Here is a 13,633-nt window from a genome sequence, read left to right as displayed (position 1 = left end):
CAGAACAGCTGGCTGTTGTCCGCCTCATGCTTCAATCATCTCATTCTAAAATTACAACGCCAGTGTTAACTACCAAACAATTTACACGATATTTATCGTGAGTTTCCATACCAACAAATTCAATAAACTGATGTTTTTTCGACAAAACTTATGTAAAGAAAGCAATGAAACTCCTTCTGAGACCCGCAAAACGTTAAGTCCTAAATGCTATCAAACTCGAAATAATATTCTTATTAACACGATACATAGGTAATAGAAAAAGAAAGAAAAGAATCCGCGCATTTTCTTCCTGTTGTAATGGCCTATTATTCCAAATCTTAATTTCATTTTAAACTTCAAGTCAGTTCTTTTACTCTCCATTGAACAATATTTTTTACAATGAGGTTGGTATCACTTTTCTGTTAGTTTCGGAGCTTTTCGGAACATTTTCCATTTGTGTGGGAAGAACGAGTAGATCAAGTGAGTGTTCTCTTTTGTTTGGTGTGTTGTGAATTTACCAAAACAAACATGGATATTTCGAATTGTATACGGGAAGCTCTCAGGAATAGCAAGTATTTTATTATATCAATAACATGATCACGAATTTTGAACTAAGAAGCACGGCCGTTGAGAGAGGAGTTGGGGGATATATTATTATTATTATTTAAAATGACCTATCTTTCCTAGAAAAACTGCGGCAAAGGGCTTTTCGGAGTACTGCATTGCTTGACACTGCTCAGTTTGGTTATTTCGTAACAGCGGCTGCTCGTAGTAGCAGCCGCTGCCTGCTGTTCCTATTGTTGATAACAACTTACTGCTTACTCTGAATGTGTACCTTACAATTCTGTTACGTATTGTAATATCTGATGACCAGCAATCATGGTATTATAGTACTAATGGTCAATTACCTCAACAATTATACAATCTTATCTAGGGAAGGACAAAAGAGATACTGGTAAAAAATAGAATTTGATATCAGGGAAAACCAGAGTCCATAACTGCTTTTATAAAACAATTACGTGAATCGTCTGCAAACAATATCTGTACATGCCAGTGAAAAAATATAATTGTTTGGTTGTCCTATACTCATAATTTAATTGGCGAATCTCTTCTCTCTCTCCTTCCAAGTAATAAGACTGAGTTTTCTCTTTTATTGGCGGATTTTTTATTTTTTAATTCATGGTCTATTTCTGAATTTTTCAAAGAAAAGAATATCAAAGAGTTGTGACAAAATCCTAACACGTCAATGCCTTTCTTTTGCTTTTAAATATTGCAGAGAATCAAATAATTAGCTATCGAAGACAAAAAAAAAAAAAGTTGACAAACTTGAACCTAAAAGTTGCATATGATAGAAACACCGTATGTACGTAAGCATTTTATTGTAAACGGATCCCCAGCATTTAAATCTTGGAGAAAACTTTAAATAAATCAAATAATTGGTAACAGATAACATGGTAAATTAGTGCCAGGTTGCATTATGTTACGGCTGCATGAAGCATGTGCTGAAGCACCAACACCGAAAGTTTTAACAGCAACAAGTTCCGAACAATGCAATATTTATGATTTTTTGTTGTTTGTATTAATAAAACATGTAAAAAACATACTACAAATCTATGTAAAAGATTATGTTCAAAATTCACAGTGTTGGTATCAAGGTGGATTGATTTAAATCAGGTGATTTTAAATCACTTTAAGTAAATAATTTACAGAATAATGCACATAAAGATTTTGTAGATATTAGAATCACTTTTGGTGAAAGTACATTAATCTTGAAATCATTCAATGGTGTTTACTAGGCTCTAAGAAATTATTATACGAGGTGCGTCAAAAGTCCCTAACTACTCCTTATAAAATGAAAGGGAGTGTAGATTGCAGCAATTGGTCATGGTAGTAATGTGTAAGGCCTAGGTGGAAACTTCTTGGTGCATGTCATGACAACGTCCGCCATCTTGAATCCAACTTCATTTCTTTAAATGGGAAAGGGGCATGTGGTCTATGGTTTTGGGCTAGAATTTCACCAGGAATTCAGTGGTGAAGTCAGATTTATAAAAACTTTCATGATAAGGAAGTTATGGGCATATGAAAGTGATAATTACGTTATCATTTGCAGTAGCTGAAAAATGCCATTGACCAAGGCCGAACAGATCATCAATCTGAGGGGGGGGGCAGAAGTACCCGTGCTGTACCTCGTGATTTCAACGAATGGAGCCCTCAACGGAACCCAGTGCCGTAGGTTACAGTGTCCCAATTGCTGACCAGGTTCGAAGAGAGTGCTACAGTCCAGGACAGGCCACGATCTGGTAGGCGCAGAACTGCCACTGACGAAGAAACAGTTACGGCAGTGCTAGCTAGCATTGTTTGCCAAGTCTCCGCAGTGCAGCACACGTCGAATGTCTGTGCAATGTGGTGTCAGCCAGAGTTCCATTTGCAGGATGTTAAAGATGGTTAAGTGGCACCTGTACAAGCTGCGGCTGCAGCACCATCTCTCTGAGGACGACCCGAATACGAGAATCCAGTTTTGTGAATGGGCTGTGGAGCAAATTCGCCAGGACCCACACTTTGCACTGCATATTCTGAATTCTGATGAAGCAATTTTTTTATGTGAATGGGGAAGTGAATAAACAGAACTTGCGGTATTGGTCCTCCCGAGAACCCGTTTTGGTGCGGGGAAGGTTATGGTGTGGGCCGGGATCTGGGGGACACGTATCATTGGCCCATTCTTCATTCATGATCATTTAAATGCAGAGGGCTTCTTGCAGTTGTTACAAGAACACAATTTTCCGTCAGTTTTGACGGAGGATGGCAGCTTCCCCTCATATTTTCAGCAGGATGGGGCACCACCTCATTATGGGCGACAGGTTCGTCACTATCTGGACATCCAGTCCCCTGGTCGATGTATTGGTCGACGTGGGCCAGTGGAATGGCCTCCCTGATCACCAGATTTGACCCCACTCGATTTTTACCTGTGGGGTCATGTGTATGCCGAAAATATTCGAGATGTGGGTCACTTGGAGCAACGGATACTGGATGCCTGTGCACAAATCACACCTGAGATATTGCTCCGTGTCCACAGAGCATGGGAGAACAGTCTCAACATGTGCATAGCACAAGGACACTTTCATATGCCCATAACTTCCTTATCATTAAAGTTTTTATAAATCTGACTTCACCACTGAATTCCTGGTGAAATTCTAGCCCAAAACCATACACCATATGCCCCCCTTACCATTTAAAGAAATGATTTTTGATCCAAGATGGCGGTCATCAAGATGGTGGACGTTGTCATGGCATGCACCAAAAAGTTTCCCCCTAGGCCTAACATATTATTACTATGACCAATTGCTGCAATCTACACTCCCTTTCATTTTATAAGGTGTGGTCAGGGACTTTTGACTCACCCTGTAGTTTCAAACATGTCCATAGTAGGTTCATGTATACAGTACTAGAAACAGAAAAATATATATTTACATATAATATTTTTTATGGTTTAATCAAACTCTTCAAATATTTTACAGGGCTGTTTAGAGAAGGTCTAAATATGGGCTAAGGTTTAAGTATGGGTTTTGGAGTTATCAGCGCTGTCGCGTGCTGCAGCCTGGCAGAGGCTATGGGAACTGGTTATCTCTCAAGCAAAAAGGTTGCGGTGCCAATTCGCAAGAGAAAGTGGAGGTTAGTTTCGGCCTTGGACGCTGTTATAGAATTGCGACCTTCGAAAACTTTTTGCAGGTATGTTTTAACTCAGGGTTTTCTGAATTCTCATCTGCTTTGTATAGGTTATGATATTAGCGGCACCTAAAACAAATGTGAGCTTTTAAAATACCATGATTTGTTTGTGAAATATGTACCACAGAGAGCGAAAATAAATTGAAGAAGAAAAATAGCATGATGGTCTAAATATGGGCTATGACATGACGTCTAATGTTGAGATCACATTTTCAAAAAATATTTGGATGTTTTTCTTAATTTCGATTTTTCCCATTTCGCGTGATTTTCAAAACAACAGATTATTCATAAATATGAATTTTATAATGTTTTAGCGATAAATGACTGTTTTTTTAAAATTTTAATTGATTTTTGTGATATTGCCACTAGTAGCCCAAACTTAGACCACAATTTTAAAATACATCACTTTACCATTTTTTGAAAATTTCTTTTTTTTAAAAAAATGGAGACCTTCTATACTTTAAGATGCTATTACATTTAAGTATATATTTCATAGATATGCATATTAAAGGCAGGTGCTTGATATATTAACTTTTTTCTTCCGAAAATGACAACATAAAAAGGGGGGATCCATATTTTATTTGAGAGAAACAAAACAGCAAAGCACAGAAATAAAAAGTAAATGGCATTTATCAAATTTTGTGTCCTTTATATGAACTCTTCTACATGTTTCATTCAATGGAATTCCATTACGCACCTTCTCATTGAACAGTCATGAGAGTCATGTTTTATGTATCCCACTGGCTTTCATCAGCATATGAAGCAAGCCTGAACAACCTTCTAGAATGTCAGCCAGAAGGAAATTATGTAGCCACGCAAAGTTTCAAACTGGTAACAACTTCTCAACAGTGGAAAATTCAAATCAGCTCTTACTACTAACTGGGTATTAACATTAAGCCAGTGCGCTCTACACCATACCTTTGTCGACTGTATCGAACCATGGACCAAGCGATATGCATTGATTCTCGAGACGACAGACTGCCCATCCTTAGGTTAGCCTCTCCCGCCTGTATAGCCTCTACGGACAAGCACTTTCCAGGCGCGTGCTTTTCAAACTTGGCGCGAAGTACAAAAAATCATAACTCGAGAATTAACTGCTGTACAGGGATGAAGTCGTTTTCCTTTCTTTTAATGGAAGGACAGGACTTCTAGCAGAGGTGAGATTTTTAGTTTACCTCCCAGTAACGAAAGTTAAGGAAGAAGAAAATCGAAATGTTTTTTTAAAAAATAGTATTCGTCACCAAAGTGGATGAATGTAGTAGTATGCAGAAGGTACATCCCTATAAAGTTGCGTTGAAAATAAGCTGACACTTCTTGTGGCAGGATTGCCAGTTTACGTAAAAAAAAAATAATCGGGATTTCGTTTCTAGCGTAGGCGGTATGAACGCTGGATGTACCAAATTTGAAAGACAGCACGATAAAAGACCACTCTTTGAGGACATGTAACAATATCAATAAGACTCGCGTACTGTCGACGTGGCCTTTGGCCACGTCTTGTACGCTCGCATGCGTGACCTTCGGCCACGTTGTGATCGCAATCATGTTTTAGATGGGGTTCCTCAATGATCGTAATGACTTTAAAAATGTCTACATGTTGTATTGGATGATGGGGAACATGTGTACAAGTTCGCTAATTTGAAAAGTTTATAAAGTAACTTAAGGGGGGAATGGGCTCTAATAAGGTACAAATATTCAAACTATTATTGTCTATTTTCTTAATAATGAACTGAGTAAGTAATAACCGTTTCAAGATACGTAGTTGGATGTTTTACATAAACGAACTAAATTGAAAATGCAATATTTACGTATTTTGTTATTTTCACATTTTTGAACGTAATTGGATAATAACTGTTTTCCGTCATTCCCCTCAAATTCCTACCTTGCCTGTGTAATAAATTCTGATGCTCGTATTTTGAAATTCGAAAAGTCTAGCATAATTCCCTTACAGTAGTTTTCGGGGTGAAAATAAACTTTCTTTAAGTTCCCTAGCAACGTCCGTTTCCATGGACAACAACAGGCACGGCAAGCTCTAAGGAATTGCATGTCATTATACCCCCTAAATATTTAGTTGAAACAAGCACGATGCAGATATTTACGCATTGAGTATAACAATATATACGTAATTGTATCTGGGCTGAAACTCCTTATTATGTAGATGTCACCCTTGTTTCAGGCACATTTTCAAAACCAGGAGTTGATTCATCTGTGTGCTATTGATCTGTGAGAAATATAATGTATCTCGACAATTAAGAATTGAAGGAAACAATGTGTGTGGCAAAAAATACCCGTGGCAACGGTTGCTAAGGACGTGAAAAAAGGTCATTTTCACCCTTAAGGAAGGGCCGATTGAGCGATTTCTTAATTTTCTCGGCCTTTTGGGACGATTTCATGGGGGTCGTAATCGGGCGTTTTTTGCCTCCGGGACTTCCTTCATGAAGAACATTTATGTCAGTGAGTGAGTGGTGGGATTGGGGCTATATATATATTGGATGGATATATCCATTTTCAGATCTATCCCATTATACCGTGAGGAAAAACAGACATTTTCAAATTGCGCTTGTTAATAATAGTAACAATGGATATATTGTTTCGAGTATACCATACTTGCATATTCATACAAGTGAACAAAAAAAGACAGAACTGAAATATATGTGAAGAAATTGCGTGATAATTGCTACCACGTGGAGGTATTAAGTACCACTCGTCCGCTAAAGATCCCTTCGACCTACTACAAGGGAACTTGTTCGTTTTGTTTTTACTCTATGCACTGGGAAAGTTTGATGGTGTTGTACAGTTACACCCTATATACCCTATATATATAAGGAAACTAACTTTATTATGGTAACAAAAGGTTAAAAAAAAGGTCAATTTAAATTTATCTAGAAAGAAAAGAAACGTCAGAGAAATACTGCACACGGGCTAATTCCCAGGAGAGGCCGTATCAGCTTAGGCTATTAACTTTCGACAGAAGCAGCATAACGCTACTAAGGCATCAGACAACACACACGTGGGTGGACTGCGATGACGTCAATCCTCTTTCATCTCGAACTACGGGATAAGAAATGATTTATACTTCCCTGGAGTCTCAGTTAATATGCAACGTTCACCTCAACAAAGGTATCCACAAAACCGCTTTCGTTTCGTGCGGCCCTTTATGCACTGAACGTTGAGATTAACTCCGTAGGGGAAGAGTTCTATTTAAATCATATTTCAGGACTTAAAATATCCAGCATACACACCAAAATCAAAGTTTTACTTTTCTTAATCTACCTCCCACAGAGTATTAAATGCAACACATACGAGTCTCAGAGGCCTGTTATAGTTGTGAGACGGGCAGAGCCTGGAGCTGATCGCATCACCTCCACAATGCTCGAGATCAAGAATGTTCGAAGCCCTACTTAAAAATCCTTTCTGTGCCTTTGCAGGTTCAATAAATTTACCTCTGCAAGTTGGATTGATAAAATTCAGGTATAATCCTATACTTGATTGATTTGTTTCATTTTACATAGCAGGGCCTCCCCGATGGCGCAGTGGTAGCGTCGTCGCCTTATAACCAAGGGGTCCCGGGTTCGAAACACACACATAGTGGTTCGGATCCCACGTTAAACTGTAGGTCCAGTCTCGATTAACCTTACTGTGCACAAAGTGGACTTAAACACCAAATCAATCAATCATTTTACATAGCTTTTCTGCCACTTTTGGTTGATCGCAAAGATGAGGAACACACTCAAACACCCATGCCCATGCCGTGATTCGAATCCGGGATCCCTGGCGTCGTACCGCACTGTGCTCACAATTCCGCCACGATCGTCTATTCAGACGTTAAGGATTCAAGTTGTATTGCTGTGCTTAGTGTGAACGATTCAACATATCTTAACGCCAAAAATCTTTGTGTACTATTTCAAAGCACCCATAGATAGACGTTAGGGTGTATCGAAAAAAACTTTTTTTCGAAATGTTAAGGTGGCTAGTGAGAAAAGTGGCCATTTGTGACCAAAAACACGTCTAATTTTTTTCAGATTTTTTGGAGGTCGTTTAGGTGGCGCGCATCGATCTTGAAGTTTTGATAGTGATTTGGTTATGCAACACGCACAACAATTTCACAAAAATGTCATTATTTGGCTATTTCATGTCTTTTTTTTCTGCATTATGGTCATTTATTGTTTTGTTTATGGCAAATATGTTACATTCGTGGTTTCCTATGCTGTTTACGTATGCTTTTGGTCAAAAATTGTCAATTTGTGGCTTAAAACTCCATTTTTTCTATTGATGGTTTCCAATTGGTTTCGACTGTGTTTTATTCGAAAGTTTTCCGATATAAAAGACTAAATAAAATATTTTGGCTTTCTAATTGCTAACAGTTCCTCAATTACTGTCCAGCGCTTCGCTTATTTTCATAGCTTATTATGCTTTGAAAATAACCCAGAACTCACCACGAGGAGGTGACTGGACTGCGAGCTCCACCCATGTTGGCAAACATAATTTTACTAAGGGGCAGGCCAAGATTCTCTTCTAGTTTTCTCCTTGAACTTTATAGTCACTTTTTGTTCGAAATGTCGGCATATGTACTCTGATTCCATTTCGCTTTGATGTAGCCAAACCACACCGGTGCGTACACCTTCATTATGTAATATGTGTGGTTTGGGATCAAGAAGGAACCATCGTTAACTGACGGAGCCCGACACCTCTGGACACCACTTGTCCCGCTTTCTCCCACACCACTTGAGAGATCTGATTAATAGGGTCATTCAAAAAAAACGCATTCTTCGCCCATCCTGAAAATCTCCTGCTGGCTTTAATAACCGACCAAATCCCAGAAATAAGAAGTCTTGGTTGGCAAAGAATTAAGAAAGCAAGAGGATTGAAAAAAGGCAAAAGAATTCGCACTTTTGTTTTACCAACCATCAATTTTAATGCAGACCAATACTATGGCATGGTTGATTGGGCTTCATGCTCCCTCCACGAGCCTCCGTTGACCAATAATATTACAAATGAAGAAGTAGATGACTACATTAAAAACAAAAAATAGCGGAAATTCAAGACTTTCCCTGCCACACACAAGGAGTGGAGCGACTTGTGAAAATCATCACAGAGGCTGCTTCTTCCGTTTTCGGCGCCATCAATGATGGCTACATCAAAGCGAAATTTGAATCTAGAGAACATATGCCGACATTTCGAACAAAAAGTGACTATAAAGTTCAAGGAGAAAACTAGAAGAAAATCTTGGCCTGCCCCTTAGTAAAATTATGTTTGCCAACATGGGTGGAGCTCGCAGTCCAGCCACCTCCTCGTGGTGAGCTCTGGGTTATTTTCAAAGCATAATAAGCTATGAAAATAAGCGAAGCGCTGGACAGTAATTGAGGAACTGTTAGCAATTAGAAAGCCAAAATATTTTATTTAGTCTTTTATATCGGAAAACTTTCAAATAAAACACAGTCGAAACCAATTGGAAACCATCAATAGAAAAAATGGAGTTTTAAGCCTCAAATTGACAAATTTTGACCAAAATCATACGTAAACAGCACATTAAACCACCCCTAAGGCACGAATGTAACATATTTGCCATAAACAAAAAAATAAATGACCATAATGCAGAAAAGAAAGACATGAAATATCCAAATAATGACATTTTTGTGAAATTGTTGTGCGTGTTGCATAACCAAATCACTATCAAAACTTCAAGGTCGATGCGCGCCACCTAAACGACCTCCAAAAATTCTGAAAAAAATTAGACGTGTTTTTGGTCACAAATGGCCACTTTTCCGCACTAGCCACCTTAACATTTCGAAAAAAAGTTTTTTCGATACACCCTAATAGACTTTCATATTAACGTTGAACCTCTTCTTAGTACAAACATATGGGAGGGGACGTTTGTGGCCTAGTAAAGCTACCTTCCCAGCATTCGCTCTAAGTGACTAAGGAAAATCGCAGAAAATAAAGACATCATGGCAGCTACTCTAAGGCCATGATAAAATTCAAGTACAATTCCCGGTTTTCAAGAAGAACTTTCCAAAAATTCAAGGGTACGAGCAAATGTTTCCTCCATTCAAACATTACGTATTACCGTGTGTAATCGTAAGCATATTAGGAAAATGCTGATGATTACACAAAACTATATTTAAGAAAATTAAAGTACTTCCGTCTGCAAGAACATGTACCTGAGCGAACAACAGGCAACTTGGCGCTAATGCAGTTGAATTTCGGTCATAAAGCAACTCGTAGCTTCCAAGCTCCAAAAAGGTCAGGCTTGGCACCATCCCATGACTTCCTATGTCTGTCAGATAGATTATTCAGCAAATAATATTAATAAAGTATAGGGATTGAGAGATTTCAGTTTTCTTTTCCACTCCAGCTTTATTTTTCTTTCCTCGATAAAAAATATAAGCTAAACTGTCAAAACATGCGACAGAGCATTTGTATATACGACCCCTAGCGTCGTAGCTCCATGTGTTAACCACTCTTTTATTTATATTTATATATATAAAAGGAAAGCCCCTATGCGGCAGCTTTCTCCACACGTCAGTCACTCATATCACATGACTCAATTTTCTATATCTTTTCTTTCAAGACAGACAGCACAAACATCCATGGCCGAGCCGGGATTCGAACCCGGAACCCCTGTCGTCGTAGCGCGCTGCACTGACCACTCCGCCTCGGAGGTCGACTTTTTTAATTGATTGATTTGCTTTATTTTACTTCGCTTTTTGGCACTTGTGGCTAATTTGCGAAAATGGAGATGAGTGATGATGTGATGAAATTTATGAATGGACACTCGCAAACATCTATGCCCAGGTCGGGATTCGAACCCGGGAGCCCTAGCGTCGTAGCGCGATGTGCTAACCACTCTGCTACGGGGGTCGGCTACCACTCTGACACGGGGTCGGCCCTTCCTCTGTATATTTCGTTGTAGAAGTTTCTCATCTGATCTGCATTAAGGATAGCGCGTGAATGAAAAATCAATTGACGTTTATCCGCCAACCACGCGTTCTCTCACTGTTGATACGCACAGGGTAGTTCAAAAGTTACACTTCTGATAGATTCGGTCTGTCACTTTCTTATTCATTGCGAGTAGGGGCAAAATATTCATTTTGAAATTGCACATATGGATCACACAGGGAAATTATTTCCTGAAGGAATTTGTTACTCTCTTATCGATTTAATATACTGTAATGCTTAGGCCTATATCTATAGTAGATAACGTGTTATAATTTTCTCATAGATTCCGTAATAATTGTAGTATTGGCCCAGGTCAAATTTTAGAGTGTATCTGTTCTGAGTTTTGTAATTATATTTTGACTAAAATTGATTCTGAGCTCCCTTCGGCCTAATGGCTAATGCGAGTGGTCCCTTACTCAAGTATCGTCTTTTTAAAAAATGATTTTTAAACTGAAAATGTTTTAATTTCATATTATTTACTAGTATCTTCCATTCCCGGTGGGAGCTCCAAATTATCGGTGTTAATCCATCATCGTGAGGATAATTGGGGAGATCTTGGAAGCAATAGCAGAGGGCTTCGGTCCCGAAAGCTGCTGCATAGGGATCCGATGCGCTCACCACGAAGCACCCAAGGAAAAGCCACTTCTTGGCATGTCTTAGTTATCAACAGGCTGCTTGCCCCATGTTCATTTTCTCATAACTGAATTTTTGGGAGGGAATTTCTCCACGAACATATATACACACACCCACACCGGGATTTGATCCTGGGAACTTGAGTGATGAAATCGAAAGTCGGCCACCTAAAGCGTTCAGATAGCGATCCAGTACTTTTAAAAATTGACCTGAGATCAGATAGAACTAATGTGACAATCTCCTGATTTTGACTCATTAGCGGGTTGCTTAAAACTCCGCATTCTTGAATATATATATGATTCTGCAAAACCATTTTGAACAAATAGTATGAGTATCGCACAAAATCACTATATTTTTGAAAACCTGCTGGACCTAGGTTCATATTCTGAGTAAATGAAATTATGAAAAACGTCCATACAGGGTCTCGAATCTGAACCTACGGTGGCAAGATCGTGAGCCGAATACCCAACGCATTAGGCCACCTAAGTAGAATAGAATAGAAAAGTATTTATATGTACTACAGAACAAGGTTCAGCCTTATGCCTAAGTGGTTCCTCATGCTTATTTCTTATATTAATTTTACTATAAACGCCCCCACTGATTAATCGTTTAAGAAAATAGCACTTTTCTAACAAGAAAATACACAAAAATTATATGTAGCTTTTCGTCTTGTAAGGAAGTGTCCCGATTTGGTCAATCAAGATAGAACTACGAACCTCACTTATTTTCTGAGTACAGCTCGTACCTACAAAACAATATGACAGGTTGAATGGTTCCCGCATTACAGGCATTTATCGACTTCCTGATCTGCAGCTGATCCGAGCTGATCTGTGGCGTTTGGGCAGTATGCTAATCAGAAATAAAAAGAGTGGATCTCAGTTCGAAATCTCGAATTGTAATTGAAGGCACCGAGTCAAATATAATAAACAAAATTTGTATCTCACACAATGCAACGAGTCGTACATTTTAATTTGTTTGGTCCGAGTTGTACGTGTATGCATTCGTGCACACTGATATTTAATACTGTGAATCACTATGGTTTAGACAAAACAAAAATAATACATGCATTCGTTTATTCCAACGTAATCGATGCATGCAGCAGACCGGAAGAGGGCACTGCTACACCTGCCCAACAGCAACCAAGACAAAGCGCACTCGCTGGGGTCAACAGACTATATATTCACAACCATGGGATTACCATTCTGACCTCAGCAGACGATAAAATGGCATAGTTTGGAATATAAATGAAACCAATTTTAGTGCTGCATCTCTATTTTCCAACATACTGCAGTTCCATACACCTTTCAAACAATCGCCGCAACATGCAAATCACAAGCACTCGTCTTATTGAAGCGTTACTCTGAATGACGTAACAGAATGTCAACAAAAATATTATGACAGGACGCCACCGATGTTGACACTTGTAAATAACAACGTTTCCAATTCCTTCCACGATCCGTATGTATGACATATATTTGTGTTCCAAATTGGAAGTACAGAACAGCCATACCGCTAACTGTTACACTGTATTTCCTTGTAATAACACGAAATATATCAAAATAACATTGACATTTCTTGTGTAATACAGACATAACCTAATGCAGTTATCATGCAAGCACCTACTCACCTGAAATTCACATTCCACCACTTCCGTATCCTCCAATAATCGCACTGTACATTTATAAGTCACATTTATGTCACTTTTGCTTCCGAATTTCAGCATTGCTGAAATAACTTTCTAACTTCACTGCAATTTTTTGCGACCTCACTGGTCTCAAGAAAACCCGAATCATGAGTCCTCTCCACTTCCAATTGATCCTACTGTTAATGCTGCATAAACTGAGGAATGGAACAACCAGTAGATACTAGATATGTGAAACGGGAAAACGAACCACGCACCAATCCAAAAAATAAGGGCTTCTTGTCTTAAATTGTAATGACACCTTTCACTGTTACTGCGACAAATAAACGTGCAACTTACCAAGTGTATAATGCACAGTTTTTTCACGAAATATTTCGCGAAAGATGTGTATAAAGCGATGTTACACTGGTTCACGGAAAACCACCGATAAAGCTCCTCACGCAAAAGTTGAAGCTCCAGCAAGCTCAACAACTATGAGAAATTTACGGATCGAACTCTCGCTCGCGCGTTCGCTGAGCGTGCTCCACAATGCTTCAAACGCTCTAATAACTTCATTTGTTTTTTCTTCAGCTGTAACAACATGGCAAGTTCTAAATTTCAGCTGAAACTTATGTGTTGCCTTTCCACAACACATAAAAACTAAACATTTTGAGACATCGAACTGGCATATTTTTTTTGGACTAAATACCATATTAGTGTGGAATCACTGTAACAAAAATC

The 13,633-nt window shown here is 38.7% G+C and overlaps 1 protein-coding gene across 7 annotated transcripts in view; it reads right to left on the bottom strand.

The window, feature by feature from the left end:
- Frmd5 (FERM domain containing) overlaps nt 1-13,168 on the bottom strand; it is a 366,456-nt gene extending 353,288 nt beyond the window's left edge. For all 7 annotated transcript variants that reach the window (XM_083130972.1, XM_083130979.1, XM_083130977.1 and 4 more), the window contains exon 1: nt 12,899-13,168. In XM_083130972.1, coding sequence (XP_082987098.1) covers nt 12,899-12,994 — 96 coding nt within the window. In that variant the 5' untranslated portion in view covers nt 12,995-13,168. The remainder of the gene's footprint in view (nt 1-12,898) is intronic.
- Nucleotides 13,169-13,633: the final 465 nt, after the last annotated feature.

Source organism: Lepisma saccharinum, chromosome 11 (genome assembly GCF_977018435.1).
Source record: "Lepisma saccharinum chromosome 11, izLepSacc3.1, whole genome shotgun sequence".
Lineage (NCBI taxonomy): Eukaryota > Metazoa > Arthropoda > Insecta > Zygentoma > Lepismatidae > Lepisma > Lepisma saccharinum.
The sequence above is the reverse complement of the archived record's forward strand: the minus strand, read 5'-3'. Positions and strand labels throughout refer to the sequence as shown.